This window comes from Canis lupus, chromosome 5, assembly GCF_003254725.2.
Source record: "Canis lupus dingo isolate Sandy chromosome 5, ASM325472v2, whole genome shotgun sequence".
Classification (NCBI taxonomy): domain Eukaryota; kingdom Metazoa; phylum Chordata; class Mammalia; order Carnivora; family Canidae; genus Canis; species Canis lupus.
The window spans coordinates 40,051,730-40,077,050 of record NC_064247.1 but is presented as its reverse complement, the minus strand read 5'-3'; the positions used below and the strand labels follow the sequence as shown (position 1 = coordinate 40,077,050).

Below are 25,321 nucleotides of genomic sequence, written 5' to 3'. Positions count from 1 at the left end.
GATATGGAAGAGGAGGCCCGCTGGCCAGAGTGCAGTGAGTGGGGAAGAGTGACCTGTGATGGTTCTAGGGGCCAGACCCTGCAGGGCTCCCATGGATGGCTCTGGGAAGGATCTGCATCTTCTGTATCCTTGATGGGAAGTCACTAAAAGATTCTAAATGGTGGAGAGACCTATCTAGCCTCACAGGTCATTTTCTGAGATGGGGAAGGAGTAGAAATGCTGAAAAGTTCTGTTTTGATTATCCCACACACTTTATTTTTAAATAAAGCCCAAAACATGGTCATGACATTGATGGTGATAATAACTGAACAGAGTGGTTTAATTTTTTAGTGTTAAAGTACTCCAGAGAAACAGAACTATTAGGATGTGTGATGGGGTGAGGCCTACCCACTCTATGGTAGGTAATGTGCTTTACCCAAAGTCTACCAATTTAAATGTTTATCTCATCTTAAAAATACCTTTATGGAAACATCTAGAATAACATTCTGGTACGATGACCTAGCCACGTTGATACATAGAATTAACCATTATAGAGTGTACAAAAATTTTAAGACATAAAATTTATGCACGGTGCTTTGTTTGTAGTCTGTGGAGCAGGGCTGGACAGGAGTATTAAACATTTGGAAACAAAACAAGAAAACCTGTTCTGTTTTCAATCATGTTAAGTGGAAGATGTTCATGAAGTATGTAGTTTGCAATGTCATGCAGGCAGTTGGATAGCAAATGTGGAGTTTGGAGGGGAGATGAGAGCTGGAATACAGATTCAGGAGTCATCAGTGAGTAGGTTAAGTGCTGCCTAATTGAGTTGAAATGATGGAAAAGTTCTATATTTGTGCTATCCAATATGGTAGCCCCTAGTCCTATGGGCTATTGAATGTGGCTTTAAGTGACTGGAAAATTGAATTTTTTATTTTAATGGCTTTTCATTTAAATAGCTATGTGTCAAGTGTAGCTACTGTATCAAACAGGGCGGGTGTAGTTGATATTTTAAAGCCATGAGAGTGGAGATCACATAGGTCCTAGGTCCTCAGGGAAGTTCTCAAGAAAAACTCCTCTGTATCCACTCTACTGCCAATGTTTCACTTCTGACACTTATGTAAATAGATGTGGGGTTTTCACACACACACACACCAAACAATTCTGCAACACTAGCTGGGTGTCCTAAAGTGTGACTCAGTTCTGACACTCTCCACCTGGAGAGAGCATCGGGTCCCACAGGTTAAGGGCTGGGTCCCACAAGACTTCCCCCTCCACCTCAGCCCCCAGTGACCTGTAGCTGTCACCTGTGCTTCTGACTGACCAACTATAAACCAGAGGTTCCCATGACCCCTTCCTTAGGTTCAATAAATTTGCTAGAGTGGCTCACAGAACTCAGGGAAACAGTCCACTTACTAGGTTACCAGTTTATTACAAAGGATATTTGAATGACACTAATGACCAGCCAGTTGAGGAGACCCCTATGGTAAGATCCAAAAGGAGAGCAGGAGCTTCTGTCATCTTGGACCTTGGGGTGTGCCACCCTCCCAACACACAGATGCATTCACCACCCAGATGCTTTCTGAATCCCATCCCTTGGAGCTTAACGGTGGTTTCATTACACAGGCATGGTTTATTAAATCATTGACTATTAGTGATTGAACTCAATCTCCAGTCTGTCTCCTGTCCCAAGAGTGGGGTCAGGGAACGTGGGAGTGAACATTCCAACTCTCTAATCACATGACTGGTTCCCCTAGCAAGCAGCCCCCATTCTTAGGGTATCTGGGGGGGTTTTGAAAAATCACCTCTTTTTTTTTTTTAAGATTTTATTTATCCATGAGAGACACAGAGAAAGAGGCAGAGACACAGGGAGAGGGAGAAGGAGGTGCCCTAAAGGGAGCCCCATGTGGGACTCGATCCCAGAACCCTGGGATCACAACCTGAGCCAAAGGCAGATGCTCAACCACTGAGCCACCCAGGCATCCCAAAAAATCACCTCTTTTTTTTTTAAGATTTTATTTATTCATGAGAGACACACGGGGGGGGGCGGGGGGGGGGGCAAAGACACAGGCAGAGGGAGAAGCAGGCTCCATGCAGGAAGCCCAATGCAGGACCCGATCCCGGGACTCCAGGATCCTGCCCTGAGCCCAAGGCAGGCGCTAAACTGCTGAGCCATCCAGGGATCCCCAAAAAATCACCTCTTTAACGTAAACTCAGGTGTGGTTGAAAGGAGTTTGTTATGAATAACAGAAGACATCAATTTCAACTTTATTGTTCTAAAGCCATTTTTGGAACCGAGGACAGAAACTGAAAATTATAACAACAGATGCTCCTGTGGCTCTTACATTGGGAAATTATAAGGATTTTAGGAGCTCTGCCCCAGGAGCCATGCATAAAGACCAAATATATATTTCTTACTATAAATCACACTGTCAAAGAGGCCCAGAGAGAAGGCTAAGGCATCTTGAGGATTCCAGTGCTTGTTATCTAGGTAGAGAGTGACCCAGCAGTGGGAACCAGGGCAGAGCAGCCAGTAAGGAGACAAGCTGGGGCAGTGTGGGGTCCTGTGCATCATGCCCCTTGCAGGCAGAGCCCACCTCCAGCAGTGACCTGTGTCATTCTCTTTGCTTTTCAGCCTCTGCCTTTTCCCTGTGATATTATGAAAATAATCAAGTAAAGAGCGGGCATAAAACAATTCAGAATAACCGGAGGACCGTAATAAAACTATAGGAAAGAGACGTCTAAGGACTTAGGCACACACTATCTAAAGCAGGAATCTTCCTGAAAATGTGAAATATTTGTCTTCTGTCCTGCAAGGCATACCAAGGCTTTTTGTCCTCAGATCACTCCGGATCTGTTGGAAAATAATGAACATAAAGTATTTGGTTTCACACTTTGAATCACAAGCATTGCTTCCCTGTGAAAGTGCCTGTGATGCCCACACACCACACAGCCAGCTACCTAGTGACCTGTTGCGGATCTGGAAATATGCAGTAGAACAAGCCAGACACCACAGTGTACTCACTTCCTATTGTCTTTGTGGTACATGGGCTCCTATTCTCCACAGGTAGGGTTGAATTTTTTCCCCCTAATCTAGGATGCTGTTCTCAGGGAGTACCCAGGTGGAAGACTTTGGGTCTGTGAGATTAATGGTACCCCAGGAAGTTCAGAAATCATAAGCTGTTCCTCCTTCCTAGTTGGAAGTGATGAAACCAAGCTAAGTTTGACATCAGTGTTAAATAGGGAATTTCTGATAAACTAATAAGGATGTCTTCTAAGACATTAAAGAGGTATGTTAGAGCCAGTGGAAGATTTGGGCAGTTTTGTAATAGCATAAGAAGGGGATCCCTGGGTGGCTCAGCAGTTTAGCGCCTGCTTTCGGCCCAGGGCGTGATCCTGGGGTCCTGGGATCGAGTCCCACATCAGGCCCCCTGCATGGGGCCTGCATCTCCCTCTGCCTGTGTCTCTGCCTCTCTCTCTCTCTGTCTCTCATGAATAAATAAATAAAATCTTTTTTTAAAAAAGCGTATGAAACTTCTTCCATGGGGGCTACTCAGATTCAGGTGATAGAATGGAGTGTTTTCATGCAAGTGTCTGAAACAAAATGTTAACGTAAAAGGAGAAATCTGGACTTGGGATGCCTTCTGCTGGCTGTCACTTTCAGATGACATGCCCTGGCAGTGGCTGAGATCTCTACCAGGGGCTTACACTGTCCTGGAGCTGGAAGGGCTCTGGCCTGTGGGCAGAGCTAGGCTGAGTGAGACCCTTCCAGGCTTCCGCCTGGGGCACACTCCCTCCTGCTCCGAGAAAGTGGCAGCTTTCTCCCACCTGGCCACCTCTAAGTGGCCAGTGTTGTAATGAAAGAATTAGGTAATAGTGCTTGGTCATAATAGCCCCTGCAGTATGAGAAAATGGACACTTATTATAAATGGTTGCTGGAATTGAAAATTGGTACAGGGGCACCTGCATGGCTCAGTGGTTGAACATCTGCCTTTGGCTCAGGTCCTGGGATTGAGTCCCCCATCAGGCTCCCTGCACGGAGACTGCTTCTCCCTCTGCCTGTGTCTCTGCCTCTCTCTCTGTGTCTCTCATGAATAAATAAATAAAATCTTTTTAAAAAGAAAATTGGTGCAGTATTCTAATTATTTTTTAAAGCAAACTACATGCCCAATGTGGGGTTTGAACTCACAACCCTGAGATTAAGAGTCTGAGTGCTCCACCAACTAAACCAGCCAGTCACCCCCAGGGTAGCATTTTAGAAAATGAGTTGGCATTACATATCAAAAGCCATGACTTCTGGAATAACAGCAGCTGAAAAACTGGCTTAGCCCCTTCTTCCTCAAAACTAACCAAAAGGACTTGAAAATTAGCACAGAATAGGAGATGGCTGCCACAAGTTGGGCTCAATTAAAGGAAGCCAGGAGCCAACTTTACAGTTCCCTTCTCAGCAGAACAGAGAGCAGTGTTATGGAAACAAGTCTAAGGTTTCCAGTCCATGCCCATAAATTTCCCTTAATTTGGAGGAAGAGGGCTGGCGGCTTGGGCAAGATGACCACAGATCAACAACTTTCCCAGGCCTCAACCACAGCCTGAGAGAAAACGTGCATAGCCTTGTCTTAGTGTTTTTCTGTGACCTGGTACCTAGAACAGAAAGTTTGCCTCAGTGTCAGGGCAGAGCCCTCAACATTCAGGAAAAAGATGTGTACCCAGGGACAGAGGGTGGGACCGTGGGGAAATGAAAAAAGATAAAATTGTGTACAAAATCCAAATGCATAAAATCACAAAATTCTACTGGGAAACATAAAACATGAATGCTTACTTCCAGAAACATGACTCTCTGGATTATACTTAATTTACCAATCAAATGAAATCTTAATGTAACCCTAATGACTCTCAAATGAATTATGGAGGGGAGGAGGCATGATTAAGTGATTCTTAAGTTCATCCAGGTGAGGAAACATCAGAAAATAGCCAGAGTCTCAAAAAGAAGCTACAAATTAGTGCTAAATGTGGAACAGTGCCTTTAGAATTCTAGGGGGAAATGCAGGATAGTGCTGTGATTAAACAGCTCTTGGTACACGACAGCATGTGTATGTCCAAAATCTGACAAAGTGAAAAATAACTGAACTAACAAATATTTACCTTTGGGTGTCAGGAATCAATCAGTAATGTCATTTTAATTACAACCTGTCAGTTGTTTTTTTCCTTAGACTGAAACCCTTGTTTGCATATTTGACTTAAAAATGTTAAGTGTTTTATAATAGTAGATAATCTATGTAGAAGTGTCATTTAGTTTTCTTTCCTAACAAAAGCCATATATTTTTTAAAAGCTGTGTATTCTTATTTGATAATTCCAATCTCTGTCCTTTTAACCTAGAAAAGGAATCTCTTGTTGGCATTTGAAGCAGCCGAAAGTGTAGGCATCAAACCCAGCCTGGTAAGTATCCTGTTTTATATCTTTGTGATACTTTATTCTACTTAGAGGAGAAAGAACTTTATGCCATCTACTAAACAATGTCTTACAGAACATTAAAATCTATTTGCTAAAGATCTGTTACTCATGATCCCTAATGTAAAAATATTTGTGGGGTTCCTGGGTAGCTCAGTTGGTTAGACATCAGACTCTTGATCTCAGCTTGTGTCTCAATCTCAGGGTTGTGAATTCAAGCCCCGCAACTTGGCTGAGTACTGGGTATGGAGCCTACTTTAAAAATAATAATAATAATAATTCAACTGATCTAACCACATATGATCTAGAGTTTTTTCCAAAGATTTCACTGTGGATAAATTTCATTCCTGGAAGCACAGTGGACTGAATTATCATTAAAGCTCTACTGTTCAGGACATCTGGGTGGCTCAGGTCTGAACGTCTTTGGCTCAGGGCATGATCCTGGAGTCCTGGGATCAAGTCCCACCATCAGGCTCCCTGCATGGAGCCTGCTTCTCTCTCTGCCTGTGTCTCTGCCTCTCTCTCTCTATGTCTCTCATGAATGAATAAATAAAATCTTTAAAAAAAATTTTTTTTTAAACTCTACTGTTGGGCAGCCCCGGTGAACAGCGGTTTAGTGCCGCCTGCAGCCCGGGGTTTGATCCCGGAGACCCAGGATCGAGTCCCACATCGGGCTTCCTGCATGGAGCCTGCTTCTCCCTCTGCCTGTGTCTCTGCTTCTCTCTTCGCTATCTCTGAATGAATAAATAAATAAATAAATTAATAAATCTTTTAAAAAAAAATAAAATAAAATAAAACTCTACTGTTTAAGTCACCTAGAAATCTGATAAAATGTAATTATAAAAATATCAACACATAGTTGAGGTCTGAAGAAAGACTGGGAAATGACCAGATGTCAGAAATTCAAAGAAAAGTGAAAAACAGCCATGAGGCATAAACTGGAGTGCTGGTAGAGGGCACATAGTAAAAGGGTACCTAATGGGTATGTTTTATGTAATGTCCACACAGGAACAAGAGACAAGGCTCTGAGCTCCCATCAACAGAACATTAGTCCTGAGACCCTTGCACAAAACCCAGGCTCACAAAATGATGTTCTTAGTGAAAGGGAAAATAAAAAAAAAAAAACCTCTACCTGCCAGTCTAGGGAAGTTATAAGGAAGCTTGATCTCCACCTTAGATTTTTTTGTGGTTGGAAAAAAAGAAAATCTGTAAGAAAAGAAAACCGACCCAGACAAAATTTAGAGTCTAAATTTATAATATCTGTGCTAGGGACACTTGGGGGGCTCAGTGGTTGAGCATCCTTTGGCTCAGGGTGTGATCCTGGAGACCCAGGATTGAGTCCCACATTGGGCTCCCCACTTGGAGCCTGCTTCTCCCTCTGCCTGTGTCTCTGCCCCTCTCTCTCTCTGTCTCTCATGAATAAATAAGTAAAATCTTTAAATAATAATAATAATAATATCATCTGTGCCACAAGAAGCCCCTCGTTTATACTGAGGCAGAATCTTCTGATCTTCTGAGCTAGTAGTACAATGGCCACAGTTACACTCACAATCCAAAATTTAAAAACACTCAAGAAAATGATCCAGTTGAGCTAGTCATCAGAGCAAACAAAAGGATCATCTACCAGAGTGTGGGATAATAAAATACTAAGAAAGAGACTACAAAAGACTATGTTTAAACATATTAAAGAGGGGATCCCTGGGTGACTCAGCAGTTTAGTGCCTGCCTTCAGCTCAGGGCATGATCCTGGAGTCCCAGGATTGAGTCCCACATCAGACTCCCTGCATGGAGCCTGCTTCTCCCTCTGCCTATGTCTCTGCCTCTCTCTCTGTGTGTCTCTCATGAATAAATAAATAAAATCTTGGAAAAAAATATATTAAAGAGGTAAAAGAGGGAATAAAAATCATAAAGAAGGAGAATGGTACTATAAAAAAATATGGAGAAAGGATCAAATGACACTTGTAGAAATAAAATTGGGAATTAAGAAACCCAGCTGAGTTGAAAACCTGATTAGAAATAGCAGGAGAAAAAAAAAAAAAGAAAGAAATAGCAGGAGAGAGAACTCCTGAGCTGCAAAATAGAACTGAGGAAATTATGCAGAAAATAACACAGACATTTAAAAAGTGGAAAATAGAGGGATTTTATTAGTATGTATTCAAATTCAAGAAATGGGGGTGGGGTATGTGCCTGGTTAGCTCAATTTGTTGAGTGTCCAGCTCTTGATTTTGGCTCAGATCATGATCTCAGGGTCATGAGACCCCCCTCTGCCCTTACCCACACACACACACTCATGCACACGTGTGTATGCTTGCTCTCGCTTTCTCTAACATAAATAAATAAAATCTTTTAAAAAAAAAAAGATAAATTCAAGAAATGGAAATCCAACTAACAGTTGCTTAAACCATAAAGCTGTTAATTTTATTTTTTAATGAGAAGTCCAGAATCAGGATTGGTTCACTGCTTAGTTTTTTGTGTTTTTTTTTTTTTAAGATTCTGTTTATTCATGAGAGACATAGAGACCTAGGCAGAGAGAAGCAGGCTCCCTGCAGGGAGGCTGATATAAGACTCAATCCCAGGACCCCAGGACCATGACTCAAGCCAAAAGCAGATGCTCAACCATTAAGCCACCCAGGTGCCCCAACTGCTCAATATTATAAACAAGGATCCCAGAGTGTGTCTTATCTGCAGCCCACCATCTTTAACCTATTGGCTCTTTGTCCCCACGTCCTCTGCAGTTGAACATGGTTGCCAAGCTCCAGACATTACTCCTATCTGCAGGACAGGAAGGACAGAGAACAGATAGAACAAGTGCCTCATATCTTACCCCTTTGATAAAGAAATCAAAAAGTTTCCCAGAGTCCCTCCAGCCCATTGGCAGTACCCTGTTACTTGACCAGCCCAGCTGCAAGGGAACTTGAGAAAGTAAGCAATTTATATTCTCCATTCTCTTTAGCAGGAAGCCTACAAGGGATAGAGAGGTTCAGAATGACTATTAGATTAACCAACTGGTAGCGTCCATTGCAGAGTTTAAGAGAGTGGAAGATAAAATCAGACAATTTCTAAGTCCCATGATCAGTGGAAATTCCAGAAGAGGAAAGAAAGAAGAATATTTAAAGAAATGGTACCTGTAGTTTTTCCAGAATGTTCAAAGACCATAGATTCTTAACCTCAAATAAGATGAATCAAATGATACAATGACTCCTGCATCTGGCTTCCTGTGTGGAGCCTGCTTCTCCCTCTGCCTATGTCTCTGCCTCTCTCTCTCTCTCTCTCATGAATAAATAAACAAAATATTTTTTTTTTTAAAAAGAGAAAGAACCTTAACTATTAAAGAAATTGAATTCATTGTTTAAAAATGTAATCATGCGCACCAAAAATCCCAGTAAGTCCAAATTCTATGAAACTTTTAAGAAACAGATGTCCCTATCACATAAATAAAAGGCTAGAGAATTTGGAAAGGAGGTGACATACATGTCTGGCCAAGATGGAGTAACAGAAACCTGATTTATCTTCCCTTCTAAAACACTGAACAGCTACCAAGTAACAACAGATAATCAACGTAAGGAATCAAAGAAGAAATGAGAACTTGTTAGATGATAGTCTACGCAGATATGTTTTCCTCTGTAGCATTACAGCTAACAATTGCTTTTTTAACATTTTCTCCCTATTTTTTTTTTTTTTTATCTGACACACTGCAGGAGTTAGTGAAAGCTAGGAATGAGATCATCTTGTTGAACTAATTGTCAGAGGCAGCAGTTTCATTTTTACGGATGTCTGAGACAAGATACTGACAAGCATAATAATTAATCTCAAAAACATTTAGGGAGCATGTTTGTGAGCAATGTAACTAGTTGGTGCCGTCCACAAAACAGAAACTTCCCACATTATTAAGTTTGCTTTGCATTATCTTGATGTGGATTGAAAAATAATCTTTAATTACACATGATAACTTCTAAAAATATATATATATATGTATGTATATGCAGAATTGGCAGCAGTAATAACCCCAAGCCTTTGATCAAGATCTATTGTAAGATTAGTGAGGAAAAAAGTTCAATTATATGTATATATCCAAGTAAATATAGGTTTCTGGTGTAGCATATTAGCAAGGATGAGATTATTTCTTAAATGAAAGCTCGATCATGTTTTCCCAATTTTGGAATGCCTTCCTTCTCAGCCACAGTGTAACATAGAGGTTTAGCCCACCAAGTGTGAGCAACTCTTCAGAGAAAGAATAGGTGAGAGAGGACATGTGGTATCATTGCTGTTACTGAAAAGACAGAATGTTTGTCCTCCGAGGGTTGATGTGTTTGTATCCTGGTGAACAGAAGACCCTCATGCTGAGTCATACAGTCTTTTGGGATGTTGCCTACTGAGTAAGCCACCCAAACAGTCACTACACACAGAGATCAGGACAGGGAAGTCTTTACAATTCAGGATTTTATGAGGCTATCAAAATGATTCCTTAACTGAGCCTGCTCTGTAGTATAAACTTTAAGAGGTATACTTAAAGAATTAATGTGAGTTTAGCATTATGAAGTATGAAAATGTATGAAAAATATTTTTTGTGTTGATTATGTGCCATTTTCTTTTTAAGATTTTGTTTATTTATTTAGAGAGAGAGTGTGTGTGTGCAAGCAGGGGGAGGGACAGAGGGAGAAGAAGAGAAAGAGAAACAGACTCCCTGCTGAATGCAGAGCCCAACCCAGGCCTCCATCTCACAACCCTGAGATCATGACCTGAGCTGAAATTAAGAATTGGATGCTCAACCAACTGAGTTATACAGGCGCCCCCAGTCATTTTCTGTGTGTTGACTCATTGAGTCCTCTCCGAAGTCCTGTGAAGACAGATGCTCCTTACAGGTGTACCACTGAGGCAGGCGCAGGTCCATAAAAGGTCATACACTAGTGGCTGGCAAAGGCAAGAGTCAACCAGGCAGGTCTTCTCCAGAGCCCACATCTCACCTACTGTATGACCCTTCATCCAGGACAGCCATGTCCACCTTCTGGGCTCTTAATGCATGATGTACTCAGTACTATATAGCTCATGCAGTGTTACATTGTAATATATCTGATTATAGGGCTTATCTCCATCCCTCCGAGACCATGAGATCCCAAGGACAGGAAGCTTTATCTCTTTTTTTTTTTTCAATTTTTTTTATTATGGTAAAATACATGTAACATGATCTACGCATCTGTCACTTAGCGCCACACTGTCCTGATTCATACAACTTGATAGATCATGAAATCAAGTCTTCCAATTTTATTTTTTTTAGAATTTCTTTGGTTGTCCTAGTGCCTTTGCTGTATACATTTTAGAATCAGATTGTCAATGTCAATCCCCCAAAAAAGCTTGCCAGGGTTTTGATTGGGATTGTGTTCTATCTATAGATCAGATTGGGAAGAATTGACATTTTATCAATACTTAGTTATCTGATCCATAAACATCGAATACTCTCCATTTATTTAGAGATTCTTGATTTTTTTTAAAAGATTTTATTTATTAAAAAAAAAAAAAAGATTTTATTTATTCATGAGAGACAGAGAGAATGCCAGAGACACAGGCAGAGGGAAAAGCAGGCTCCATACAGGGAAGCCTGATGGGGACTTGAAACCAGAACCCCAGGATCACGCCCTGAGCTGAAGGCAGATGCTCAACCACTGAGCCACCCAGGCGTCCCTTGATTTTTTTTTTTTCAAGATTTTAATTATTTATTCATGAGAGACACAGAGAGGCAGAGACATAGGCAGAGGGGGAAGCAGGCTCCCCACAGGCACTCAATCCCAGGACCCTGGGGTCACAACCCAAGCCAAAGGCAGATGCTCAACCACTGAACTACCCAGGTGCCTGCTTCTTGATTTTTTTCATCAGTGTTTTGTAGTTTTTTGCATATAATGTTTTATAAGAAAGTTTTCTGCATATACATCCTTTTTTAAAATTTAGTGCCATTTAAATGATTTGGTTTGGTTTGGTTTCACATTTCAGTTGTTCATTGGTGGTATATAAAATAGGAAAGCTATCGACTGAGATCTTGCTAAATTTGCGTATTAGTTCCAATGGGTTTTTTTTTTGTAGACTCTGGAGTTTTCTACATAGATGATCCTGTCATCTGCAAATAAAAACAGGTTTGAAAAAATTAAAAAATTAAAAACAGGTTTGGTCCTGCCTTTCCAGTCTATGCCTTTTGTTTCTTTTTCTTGCCTTATTACATTAGCTAGAACTTCTGGCATATTGTTGAATGGGAAAGGTGAGAGAAGACATCCTTGCCTTGTTCTTTTCTCCTCATCTTAGTGGGAAAGTATCCAGTCTCTCTCCATTAAGTCAACTTTCGGTTTTTGTGTGTATCTTCTATTAGGTAAAAGAAATACCCTTCTATTTTTCTAGCTTTTCAGGAGTTTTTGTCACGAATAGTTGTTGAATTCTGTAAGCAGGCATATCTCATTTGTGTTTCACTGTATTGAGCTTCACGGATACTGCATTTTTTTAAAAGATTTTATTTATTTATACATGAGAGACATAGAGAGAGAGAGAGAGAGAGAGGCAGAGACACAGGGAGCCTGATGTGGGACTCGATCCTGGGACCCCAGGATCACACCCTGGTCCCAAGGCAGGCGCTAAACTGCTGAGCCACCCAGGGATCCCCACATTTTCTTTTACAAACTGGAAGATTTGTGGCAGTCCTGCATCAAGCCAGTCTCACCTCTGTTGTGCCAACAGCAGGTGCTAACTTTGTGTCTCTGTGTCACATTTTGGTAATTCTTGAAATTATTATTTATAATTATATTTTTATTATTATTTTAATAATTATAATTATAATTTTATTATTATTTGTGATGGTGATCTGTCATCAGTGATTACACCTTACTGAAAGCTTAGATGATGGTTAGGATTTTTTTAGCAATAAAATATTTTTTTTTTTTTTTTTTTTTTTTTTTTTTTTTTTTTTTTAAATTTTTATTTATTTATGATAGTCACAGAGAGAGAGAGAGAGAGGCAGAGACACAGGCAGAGGGAGAAGCAGGCTCCATGCCGGGAGCCCAACGTGGGATTCGATCCCGGGTCTCCAGGATCACGCCCTGGGCCAAAGGCAGGCGCCAAACCGCTGCGCCACCCAGGGATCCCAATAAAATATTTTTTAATTAAGGTATGTACAGTTGACCCTTGAATAGCATAGAGGTTGGGGGGCACCAATCCCCCCCATGCAGTCAAATATCTCTGTATAATTTTTAACTCCCCAGAAACTTTGCTAATATCCTACTGTTGACCAGAAACTTTACCAATAATATCTATTACAAATATTTTGTATGTTTTAGATATTATATACTATATTCTTAAAGTGAAGTATGTTGTTAAGAAAATCATAAAGAAGAGAAAATATGGGCAGCCCGAGTGGCTCAGCGGTTTAGCACCACCTTCGGCCCAGGGAGTGATCCTGGAGTCCCAGGATCAAGTCCTGTGTCGGGTTCCCTGCATGGAGCCTGCTTCTCCCTCTGCCTGTGTCTCTGCCTCTCTCTCTCTCTCTCTCTTTCTCTCTCTCTCTCTCTCTCCCTCTCTTTTTCTCTCTGTGTAATTAATAAATAAATAAAATCTTTAAAAAAAAAAAAAAAGAAGAGGGATCCCTGGGTGGCACAGCGGTTTGGCACCTGCCTTTGGCCCAGGGCGCGATCCTGGAGACCCGGGATTGAGTCCCACGTCGGGCTCCCAGTGCGTGGAGCCTGCTTCTCCCTCTGCCTGTGTCTCTGCCTCTCTCTCTCTCTCTCTCTGTATGACTATCATAAATAAACAAAATAAAATAAATACTTAAAAAAAAAGAAAATATATTTATAGTACCATACTGTATTTATCCCAAAAAGTTCACAAATAAGTGGATCCACACAATTCAAACGTGTGTTATGCAAAAGTCAAATATACATTTTTGGGGTTTTTTAGACACATGCTGTTGCACACATAATAGACCAAACGTAATGTAACTTATGTGCACTGGAAACTGAAAAAATTCATTTGACTTGTTTATGCTGCTTTATTGTGGTGGTCTGGGACCAAACTCACAAATATCTTCAAGAATGTATAAATGCTTTTTTCTCCATCTGTTGATATCATATAATTTTTCTCATTAAGCCTGTTAAACTTTGATGGATGTTGAACCTGTCTTGAATTCCTAATGTGAACCCCACTTGATCATGATTCGGTTTGCTAATATTTGTTAAGGACTTTTGTGTCTGTGTTCATGTGGGAATCGGTAGCTTGTAATGTTTCTGCCTGGTTTGGCGTTAGGGCCACACTGGCTCTGCAGAAGGAGTGAGGAAGTGTGCCCTCCTCTTCTATTTCCTGGAAGAGAATGTGTAGAATTGGTATTACTTCTTCCTTAAGTATTTAGCAGAATTTGCCAGTGAAACCATCTGGGCCCAGTGTTTTCTATTTTGAAAGGTTTTCAGCTACTAATTCAAATAAATGTCCCAGATTTTTGTTTAGGCAGCATACTCTCCCTTCTTCTGAAATGTGCTCCATTGTTCCTTCAAAATGTTTGAAGAAGTGTTGACAATGTACAGAGTATTTTTATTATTGTTATTATTGTTATAATTTTATATTTATAAAAAACAATTTTTTAATTGTTATTACTGTTCAAGCATGTGATAAGATAGTCTGAGTAAAGCCATGAATTCTTTTTTAAGATTGTATTTATTTATTCATGAGAGACAGAGAGAGAGAGGCAGAGACACAGGCAGAGGGAGAAGCAGGCTCCCTGCGGGGAGCCGGATGCAGGACTGAATCCCAGGACTCCGGGATCATGCCCTGGGCTGAAGGCAGATGCTCAAAGGTGTGATCCTGCACCACCCGGTGTCCCAAAGCTGTGAATATTGATCAGACTCCCATGTCCTCTCTGAGACGGAAGACACATCCTTCCTTGCCAGTGATATGCTGATAATTTTTTAGCGCAACCAGGAAGCAAAACTCATAAAATATATTTAGATGTCATGGAAACAAAATAAATGGCTGGTTACAGGTCTCTGTCACCATCCAAGAACATATGTGCCAAATAGGTTCAGCCTTGATTTTTCCACCACATCCCTGCTCTTGGCTTTACATCAGAGTCCTTTCCTACTGTTCTCTTGTGACCACAAAAGAATCCAAACTCAGTCCTGCAGTGAATTATTTAATACGTACAGCAGCACAAATTTCAGGAATATGTGGCGGCTGCTTGACGGAGCAGCCAGCCCTCCTGCCTGTCACTCTCTGGCCTCCACTGCTTGCTTGCTGATTCCCCACTAAAGCAAGGGAAAAGCAACCACAACAAACACTAAGTGGTCTAATACTCAATTCTGATAAGACAGGGGTTGCAGGTTCAGTTGGTTCAAGGCTTTCGTGGTAACCCCATTCGTGGGAATTCACCTCAAGGCACGAATTCAACGGTATCTATCCCACAAAGGTGCTTATCACAAAGTCGGTCGTGTGGAGATGTCACATTAGATGTCGTGTCGATTGTGAGGCAGTAGTTCCTTGGACTGTGTGCATCAACTGCCATGACAGCCAGCATGGCAGCTTGTAAAACTGCATGTGGAAAACGTGAAGTAGAAAAGCACAGAGAGCTCCTGAGTGGCTCAGTCAGTTAAGCATCTGACCTGACTTTGGCTCAGGTCATGATCTCAGGGTTGTGCGAGTGAGCCCCACATGGGCTCTGCGCTGGGTATGAAGCCTGCTTAAGATTCTCTCTTTCCCTCTCTCCCTCTGCCCCTCCCACCACCCCCTAGCTCTCTACCTCTAAAACACACACACACAAACACACACACACACATACGGAGTGCACAAAAGTGTGTCCACTTGATGGAAGTATGAGAGAACATAAATGTACATTCCAGTATAACTTAGAAAAGTGGAAATCATGCTATGATAGTGGAATTATGGGTGACTTTCTCTTTCCAAAACATTTTTTTTTAATGCTGTCCTGTTATTAAGATGAAATGGGCCAGGAAGTCAGATCTAGTCTTTTTAAAAGGGACGGCATCAAAATAAATAAATAAATAAATGAAATGAAATAAAATAAATAAAAGGGATGGTATCTCCCCATTAAATAGGAATAAACTGCTTTTCTTTTAACATTTAACATTACTGGGATCCCTGGGTGGCGCAGCGGTTTAGCGCCTGCCTTTGGCCCAGGGCGCGATCCTGGAGACCCGGGATCGAATCCCACGTCGGGCTCCCGGTGCATGGAGCCTGCTTCTCCCTCTACCCGTGTCTCTGCCTCTCTCTCTCTGTGTGTGTGCCTATCATAAATTAAAAAAAAAAAAAAAAACATTTAACATTACTTCAGTGTTGCCTACACCTTCCATCCAAGCAGGTGAAGGGTTTCTAGGCAGTACCAGCCCCAACCTGAATCCCAGCCCTTTTGTCAGGGGTGGGGGTCTGTGGTGTTCCCACTGTGACCTCGTCTTTTCTCCTGCAGGAACTCAGTGAGATGCTGTACACAGACCGGCCTGACTGGCAGAGCGTGATGCAGTACGTGGCCCAGATCTACAAGTACTTTGAGACATAAGCCTGGAGGTCCGGAGAGCACGCCCCGCTGCCTGCAGCTTGTCCTGGAAGCACCTGGTCACTTTCCACAGGCCCTGCTCCATCCACCACCCACGACGCTCAATCCAGGGGAACCAACACACAAATGAGAAACGGAGCTGGGTTCCACCTCACACCCGCTTTAAATCCAGATGCATTTGGAGTATCTTGAGGAAGCGTGCTCTCCCACAGGCCTCCTTCCTTTCAGACCTAAGGGTCCTTGCCCAGGCCCACCCCACAAGAACCCAGTAGGACATCTCCGGTGACACGGTGTCATTTCACCCGTGAGCTGCTGAGATTCACAACAAACACTTCCAAATCAGTCATCTTTTCATGAAAAATCCAGCCTTTTGCCTTGATAGAAACTTTGCCCTTCCCACCACCCACCCCGTCCAAAACAGAAACAGCCAACCAAACACAAAAAGACATTTTGCTCTCGAGCAGCCTGGAAACACATGAGCCCCGCCTTTTTTGGGAAATATGCTTATTTTCCAGATTCCAGTTTTGACCCTGGAACCTGATTGCACTTTTTCAAACTTGCTGTCACTTATTGGAATCTTTGGATGGAAAGGAAGAGGCGTGAGAATATAGAGTAGCCCCTGGGTGGTTTGCTGCTGTGTCCCCGTGGGGTGGCCTGCAGATAGAAGTGTGTGTCTGTGTGCTTGGACGCACTCAAGCTCAGAGCTCCGGTCACTCACAGGCCGAGAGAGAGACGTCAGCCACTGTCCCCACCCTTACCCCCGCCTTGTCCTCCTGTTCATTCCTGGTACCATTCTCACCCACACCCGTCTCCCCTGGGTACAGAATGTTCCTCACATGTGAAGTGGCCTGTGCCCACCCAGGTCTTCATGAGTTTGCACACATAGGCTGCAGAGGGGTATTTCTTGGAATACTGGGCAGACAGCAAATGTGAATGCTATTTCAACTCTGGACTTGGTGTTTAGAACCTCATCAGGCCCCTCACATTTGCTTGGCAAAAGCAAGCCCTGAGTCTACTATCCTGCTGTCACCCTTAGTGGCAGCGGAGCCCTTCCCAGAGCAGCCCAGGGTCACCTGGGAAGTGCAGGTGGGCGCCTGCTAACTGCCTGCAGTGTGCTCCTGTTGGGCACATTGATGCACATTACCCAGCCCATGTGACTCCCACCTGTCACAGGGGACTTGTCAGCACCCACCACCTGCTGGTACGAGTGCCCCTCCGACAAAGAGCCATCCTCACCTCTGGCACTGGCAGTTACAGTACTGCGTCATTTTCAGGTCTATCTCTGATTTATTGCTTGGTCGGGCAACCTGGTCCCTGTCCTGGAAGAGGCATGACCAGTACCACCTCAGTACAGGTGACAGCTTTGCCTTGCAAAGGGGCCATCCCTCCTCCTCGAGCAGCCACAGCGGCCTGCTTACGGTTCTCCTTTGGGGCCTGAGATCAGAATCTCCCAGGGAGCTAGTTAAAAACGCCCCTACCCCCAGCCTGCCCCATCCGTTGACTCAAGAGTATCTGGAATGGGACCAGGGAACTACTATGTGTGTTTTCACAGTTCCCTGACAACCCCTGAGAGTAGAGAACCCCTTCCTCTCACTCCCCAGGGCCGGGCCCTGAGCACAGTTGCTAAAGACGACCCCCTAAGTGGCTCCTTCGTTTTTGCATGGAGGTGGAGAGGCAAAGTCTGAACAAATTAAATTTACTCCTTCCTGATGAACGTATCCAAATGGAAGATATCCCATGTTGCTCCAGGCACCTGCCTTGTGTTGACATAACTGATGCATTTTCATTAACTCTGAGCGACTGCCTTGGTCTCCGTTGCAGTGGGGAAAGGTAACATCCCAGGCAGTTGGGGTGAGCTGTTGCCTGTGTGTTTAATCTGGGATTACCGCAGGGTTTCTGTGGGAGAAGCAGTTGAGGTTCTTGGGATACCTGGAGCGGGTGTTCAGCATTACCAGGGCCCTGTTTTTAGTGATTATTATAAATGAGTCTGAAGATCCAGCTCTGGGTGAAGCAGCAGCATCTATGCAGTGGTGATGCTTCTCCTTCCCCTTGCCCTACACTGGAGCCTGCTCCCTTCAGGCGATAAAGAAGGAAAGAAAGGCCGTGGGCGATATATTTTTATAACTCAAAGAAGCTCCTTGGCTACCGTTTTCTTTACCAGTGGGCATGCTTCTAGAAGGGGAAGCGCGTGTCCTGCTCGTGGGTGGCATCAGCGGCAGGTCTAACCCTGCAGGCCCTGGGAGAGGAACCAAGCCTTACTGCACCTGCAGGACCTGGGTAGGGGGGCTGTCCTGGGCCACCTGGGGCTGGGCTGCAGGATGGGGTTTTTAGATCCATTTTTAGCTGAAGAGCTCAGAGCACAAGGTGAACATGGGAACTTAATTGAGAAAACAAGGTAGGGTCAGCAAACTACGGTCTCCAGTTTCCTGTCCTGAGGCTTTCCGATGCTGCAGTAGCCACTTTGGTTCTCTCCTGCCTTCATTTAAAGACATTTGGTGGTTCTGTGGATCCTCTTTCTGTAAAATGTACTGTTCTTATGTAAAAGACAGATGCAAAAGGCAAGACCCCAAAGAGCAGAGGTGGTTTTTAAAGCCGCGAAGAGCTGTCCGTGGCTTTCCTCGCTGTGAGATCCCTGGGCGTGAGCTCTGGTGCCAGCCCCCCATCCCCCCCACCCCGCATTAGCCATTCTGAGGAACCAGGCAAATGCCCACTTCTGGTGTCCTATTCCCTTCTCACTTCAGAAATGAGGTTAGTCTTTGGTTTTCGTTCTTCATTCAGCTGTTGTTTCCTAGCTTCGGTTGAGACCGAAGTGTCCCAAAGCAAAGAGCCATCTGGCGGTGACCAGTATCTGCGGTGTTTCCAACCCCCCCAAAAAAACAACACTGGCCGTTCCTCTGAAGCCCCCCAGTCCCACTTCCTTGTGGGGGGAGGGCAGGCATTTCGGAGCCTGTGGAAGGAGAGGACTCGTGTCTGCAAACCCATTTGCCAAATCGGCGGCAGCTCCTCCATCCCCAAGCTGGAGCGCCATTCGGCACGAGCCACCGGCGACCTGCGGTCAAGAATATAGCCTAGCCACGTTTGCAAAAAGTATTTTTAATATTGCATCTGCCCCGGCTCCCTGGGTATTTCACTTTTCTGACCCAGGTTAGACCTTGGCTAAGTCTCTAACATCCTCAGTAGCTCCCTGATTTTAACTACATTAGTTGAATGCACTTGATACATCTGTGGCCTCGTTTCTACAAAGGCCACCCCCCAGCGCCGGGAGGACGGGACACGCCCACGTGGTGTATCCAGCTATTAATGCGGAAGCTGGGATGTGTGGCTGTGATTTATTATTTCTAATAAATCTATTTTGTTTCGGTCTGATTGTGAATTTTTCCCAGTGACACTCCTTGTCATTGTCAGCCTTCCGTCAGAATGGCAAGCCTCATGCCGACAAGCGCCTCCTGATCTTTATTGCTCATTGGGCCCATGGTCCCCGCTGAGCTCTCACCCGTGTCACTGGAAGTTATGGGAAAGGCCCGGGGTCCCAATGGCTTTTCTGCCTCCTCGCATTCGCAACCCTCCTGCCGGGACTGCCGTTCCTTGTGCCAGTGACCCGTTGGGGGGAGGGTGCACACGGGTACTGCAGAGCTGGGACGATGAGCCGGGATGGGCCCGGAATCCGCAGGTGGGGATTGGGGAGGCACAGTCCATGTGACCTCCAGCAGGAGCGGGACGCCGGTGTGTCCAGACCCTGGTCCACCGTGTGTGCTCTTCAGGCCCCGTGGGGGGCCACCCTCACTGGCGTCTTGGGTGACCAGCCCCGCCCACAGGAGAGAAGGGGGGCTGCCCACCCTGGGCCCCAGGATCTTCACTTCTCCCTCCGCCTGGGATCGTCTCACCGTCACTGAGCTCGCCCTCCAGAGGGACTCTCCCATCTTGGAGAATAGCAGTCTCTGGGGCTTAATGTGCACGGAGCCAAGACAGCAGTCGCGGCTCGTTTTCCTCTGTGGGCTCTCAGGCCACGGGAGAAGGTACCAGACCCAACACCTGATTACCCGCAGTCACCTGTAGCTCCTCGATCTGCACACACCACACGCGTGCGCACACGCACGCACAAGCATTAAAGGGATGGCCAGCATCTCTGCACCTGCAGACTGGTTCCTCCCAGAGTTTGGGGCCCAGCAGGAGGGTTCCCATTCTGCAAGCCTAGACCCCTCTGTAAATGAAGCACATCCCCCAACACTTGTGTCCTGTGTGCTGACAGCCCACGTATGTGGAGTCGGGCATCAGGCAAGAGGCTCCACAGTGCCTGACGCTGAATGGCACTGTTGTCACCCAGTCGGAGGTCAGTGGTTCTCCGGGGCTGTGGAGGATGGGGAGCCGCAGGCTGTGGGGCCTCGACTCTATCACCTAGGAATCTGGGATTTCAGAGCAGCCAGATCCACATCCTGTGGAGCCGGCCAGCACCCAGCCGTCCCACTCACCACTACACTTGGAGGAGACCGCTCTCATCAGCAAGAGGACTGGCTTATTCTTAAGCAGGTCCTACTTGACACCCGGCCCCCACTGATTAGTCAGGGACAGGCACCTGACACCACGGCAGCTAACCACTGGCTGGTTAGGGACCCGTGAAAGGATCTGGTGTGAAGACCAGGCCTCAAAGACAGGACGAGGAGGCCCAATGGTAGGCCAATCTGATTTTTCAGCTTGGTAATTATTAACTAGGAAATACAGAAAGATCTCGTTGGTTGTTAATGGGAGGACACACAAGAGTGTGGTGGGTAGAATAATGGCCATGAAGTCGGTGGTGCTTTGTTACAGCAGCAACAGGAGACTAATACAAATGTGTAGCAGAGGCCCGTTAGGATTGCAGCTTCAGAGAAAGGGCTTTGACCCCAGCCCTAAGAGGGGGACAAAAAAAGTGGCTCCTTGGGGCCCCACAGACCTGAATCTGAGAGGGGGCCTCTCTTTAAGGAATTAGGATCTGAAGTCAGAATAAAGGTGGAAATCTCAGGGAGCCTGGCTGGCTCAGCTGGAAGAGCATGCAACTCTCTTGATCTCAGGGTCATGAGTTTGAGCCCCACGTTGGATGTAGGGATTACTAAAAAAAACAACTTTTAATAATAAAGAAGTTGGAGGGATCCCTGGGTGGCGCAGCGGTTTGGCGCCTGCCTTTGGCCCAGGGCGCGATCCTGGAGACCGGGGATCAAATCCCACGTCGGGCTCCCGGTGCATGAGCCTGCTTCTTCCTCTGCCTATGTCTCTGCCTCTCTCTCTCTCTGTGATGACTATCATAAATAAATAAATAAATAATTAAAAAAAAATCTTTAAAAAGAAGTTGGAGATCTCTTTTTGTCAAAGTTACCCCTGAAAGCTCCTTAGGAAGATCTCGTGCTGAACATCTACAAATTCCCCTCTCTTGACGCCACCAAGTTTTCCTCCAGGGATGGAATGAGCACCAGCTCAAGACGATGGCTTGCAGTTAGGGCCATATTGTATCCCTAACAAACAAATATAGCGTAAAACACTGAAGTTGTATTCTGTCCTAAGACTCTCACTAATGAGTGGCTCACAGGACCCAAGACAGTGGAAGGGAATGACACTTGTCCCATGCCTCTTCATGCTTGCTCCGGGGCACATGATCACTGATTGGAAGCAGGTGGCAATTGTCACACTTTTTTTTTTTAAAAAAAAAACCTTATGTTTCCCCCAAACGTAAACATGTGGTAGACTTTCTGGGAGTTAATTTTTTTTTTTTTTTAGATTTTATCTATTTATTTATTTATTGAGAGAGAGAATGGCTGGGACACAGAGGGAGAAGCAGGCTCCATGCAGGGAACCCGACATGGGATTCGATCCCGGATCTCCAGGATCACACCCCAGGCTGCAGGCGGCACCAAACCGCTGCACCACCGGTGCTGCCCAACTTTGTGGGAGTTAAATGTGAGTTTGAAATGCCTCTCCAGGACTGAGTATGGCTCATCTTCCTCAGCCATGAGCATCCTCGAGTCTGGGATGGCCAGCCTAGGACTCCCAGCCCAAGGAGGTCTGAGACTCTGTCCTGGTCCTGCCCTTGACTTGTCCTGTTAGGCGAAGTTCCTTCTCTGGCTGGATGTGTCCTCTAAAACAAGACTTTCCAAAGGGTGGCCATGCCTTGTGAGGTCTCGAGCAGTAATACAGGAAAGCTGTGGCTCCCTTTTCCCATGTTCCATTTTGTTTTGCTTCGTTTTTCTGATTCAAGGGTAATGACACGTTTAAAAAGTGGTATAAATAGTAACCCAGATGGACAAGTGGGAGGGGCAGCAGGGTTCTTTGGCCAACCCACAAGATCTCCAGGCTCCAGATCTTTTTATGGCTTTTTTTTTTTAAGATTTTATTTATTTATTCATGAGAGACAGAGAGAGGCAGAGACACAGGCAGAGGGAGAAGCAGGCTCCATGTAAGGGACTCCAGGATCACACCCTGAGCTGAAGGCAGATGCTCAACCACTGAGCCACTCACACTGAGGTTTTGCTCAGGCAGATGGGTTAAGTTAGACTGCATTCATTTAAAGACTCAGGAAGGTTAGATTCTACTTGGAAATGTGTCATATTCACGCAAATGGACGCAGTGCTAGCAAAGGAAAAAGGATGAAGGTCTTTGATCTGATTTTAAGTGTCTCCCCAGGGGCTTTCCGTTGTAGTTCTGGGATTATTACCATCAAGTTGGAAAATGCTGGAAAGGACTTTCGTGAGACCCGCCACAACACTGAAATCCAGCTGGGTGCTGAGGTGTGTCTAGCTCCCAGAGTTCAAGGAGGGATTCCAAATTGAAACAAGAGCTCATGGGGCACCCGGGTGGCTCAGTGGTCGAGTGTCTCCCTTCAGCACAGATCATGCTCCCAGGGTTCTGGGATTGAGTCCCACATCGGGTTCCCAGTGAGGAGCCTTTCTTCCTCTGCCTGTGTCTCTGCCTCTCTGTGTCTTGTGAATGAAAAAAGTCTAAAAAAAGAAGAAACAAGAGTTCATGGTAGCTGAATGTTTCTACCAATGAATCCAAAATGATTTATCCTGCAACGATTATGCAGGACGCTGAGGCATTGTGACTCCTGGGACTCCAGGATCACGCCCTGGGCCGAAGGCAGGCGCTCAACTGCTGAGCCACCCAGGGGTCCCCATGATGCATTATTTGACAAGCAACTAAATATTTCCTGTCCCGTGAAGTTTAGAGATCAGCTCCTGCATCGACACCATACATGCATCTTAGCCTAAGGGAGTTGATGCATATATTTTTTTGATGGTGGACGAAGCAAGGATCACATTTATGTTCAGGACATCCGCATTCAAAGACAGGTAAAAAGCTTTCCCAGAACCCACCTCCAACCCCCTCAGGTTCTATCCCATTGACCAAAATGGCATCTCCTGACTCTGCCCAATCTGAAACTGTAAAAGGAAACAGAGTGATCTCCTGTGACTGGTCTTAGGAGTGGAGGAGGTCACTCTGACGCAGGGCACCCCACGCGAACAAAACTGGAGTTCTGTTAGCCTGGAATATTGAGGGTCACTGGGTGGATGACCAGTGCATGAATCGTCCTCAAGGAGGCATTCCTGGTGGGGACAGTGCTCCCTTTGGCATCTTCGGATCCTCAAGGGACGTGTCCTCAGGGTTCCCTCAGAGCAGCCTACCTGGAAGCAGGTAAGTGTGAGTAACAGCCAAGTCCACCAGGCAAGGTTTGAACCTGCACAGGAAAGTCCACTCTGGCCTCACAACCACCCAGGAGGTGCCCAGAGTGGCCAGGCCACCTGCTTCCCACAACCGTGCCTGGCAGGGCAGAAATGTTGACACCAGGTCAGCCTGAGGCCGCCCCCGTTCAGTGCTCTCAGCCTCCGCACCCCTCCAGCGGGGCCGACTGGCCAGGCCAAACCAACCACCGCAGACGGTGGCGCTGAGATGCCTTACAAGTGGCCCTCGGGTGCCAGGCGTGAAATCGCGCCTCCTGACAAGGCACCCCGCACTGGGTGACAGCTGAGGGCCTGCCTGGGGCAGCCCGCTGCATAGCTCAGGATCTCCATTTCTAGAAGGACTTTCCCCAGAGGCCAGTGCTGACAGGGGCATGCCCATATTTGGGGATTGCTTTGCTCTTTTCCACAGAAATTGGAAAGAAGGCAGCGCTTGGGGGTGGGGGTGGGCTCTGGCGGCTGTCCAGCCTCCGTGTCTCCCGGAGCCCCTGCACTGAACTCTTTCTGTCCAAGTCTGGGTGACTGCTTATCCCGGAGTCCAGGAAGGAATGAGGGAGATACAGGCAGAGGGAAGAAGCAGGCTCCCGGCGGGGAGCCCGATGTGGGACTCCATTCCAGGACTCCGGGGTCACCCCTGAGCTAAAGGCAGACGCTCAACCACCGAACCACCCAAGTGCCCTAAAATATTTGTTGTTCATCTGAAATTATAACTCCACTTGGTGTCTTTCTTTCTTTTTTTTTTTAAGTGATCTCTCCTCCAAACATGGGGCTTGAGCTCACAACCCTGAGACTAAGAGTCGCATGCTCTCCCAAGAGAGCCAGCCAGGTGCCCCTGGGGTCTTGCATTTGTATTTGCACGGTGGGCAGCTTGAGGCCAGGCAGTGCTGAGGCCTAGGGGAAGGGGTACCCTGAGCTGCCTGGAGGAGCTCCACCAAATGGATTTTAAACACCCCCCCAACCCCCCAGCCCCGAGTGAACTAAACCAACGGGCCCTGGTCGGCCACTGGCACCTGGTCTGTGTGTCCCTTCCTGGTCTTCTACGGGAAGATTCTTTTCTGCTCTGTTCTCTGAGCTGCTAATGCAGGCCTGGAGCTCACAGGCAGCTCTGAACCCAATGCACTCCAGTGCACCATGGCTTTCCCACCTCCTCCCCGACGGGAAGGAAAGTGTGACATTCCGGACACCTGGGTGTCTCAGCGGTTGGTCTGCCTTTGGCCCAGGGCATGATCCTGGAGTCCCCCATCGGGCTCCCCGCAGGGAGCCTGCTTCTCCCTCTGCTTGTGTCTCTGCCTTTCTCTGTGTATCTCATGAATAAATAAATAAAAATCCAAAAAAAAAAAAAATTGGGCAGCCCAGGTGGCTCAGCGGTTTAGTACCACCTTTGGCCCAGGTTGTGGTCCCAGAGACCATGGATCGAGTCCCACGTCAGGCTCCCTGCATGGAGCCTGCTTCTCCCTCTGCCTGTGTCTCTGCCTCTGTGTGTGTGTGTGTGTCTATGAATAAATAAATAAAATCTTAAAAAAAAAATACAGGAGAAGGAGAAGCATTCCCTTGGTTCCCCCCCCAACCCTGATTAAATCATGCCCCCCTGAGATAACCTTTCGATGCAGCCTTTGCATTTCCTCCAATACTGTTCATTGTCAGACATGCAGCTAACCCAGCCAT

The 25,321-nt window shown here is 45.6% G+C and overlaps 1 protein-coding gene across 7 annotated transcripts in view; it reads left to right on the top strand.

The window, feature by feature from the left end:
* The window catches only part of SPECC1 (sperm antigen with calponin homology and coiled-coil domains 1), a 280,247-nt gene extending 260,921 nt beyond the window's left edge, over window positions 1–19,326 (top strand). For 6 of the 7 annotated variants that reach the window (XM_049109489.1, XM_025428243.3, XM_049109490.1 and 3 more), the window contains 2 exons: window positions 5,354–5,413; window positions 15,867–19,326. In XM_049109489.1, the coding sequence (XP_048965446.1) occupies window positions 5,354–5,413; window positions 15,867–15,956 (150 nt within the window). In that variant the 3' untranslated portion in view covers window positions 15,957–19,326. Of the gene's footprint in view, window positions 1–5,353; window positions 5,414–11,500; window positions 11,551–15,866 lie in introns of all 7 variants that reach the window. The other variant, XM_049109491.1, reaches the window with a different exon arrangement.
* The last annotated feature ends 5,995 nt before the right edge of the window (window positions 19,327–25,321 follow it).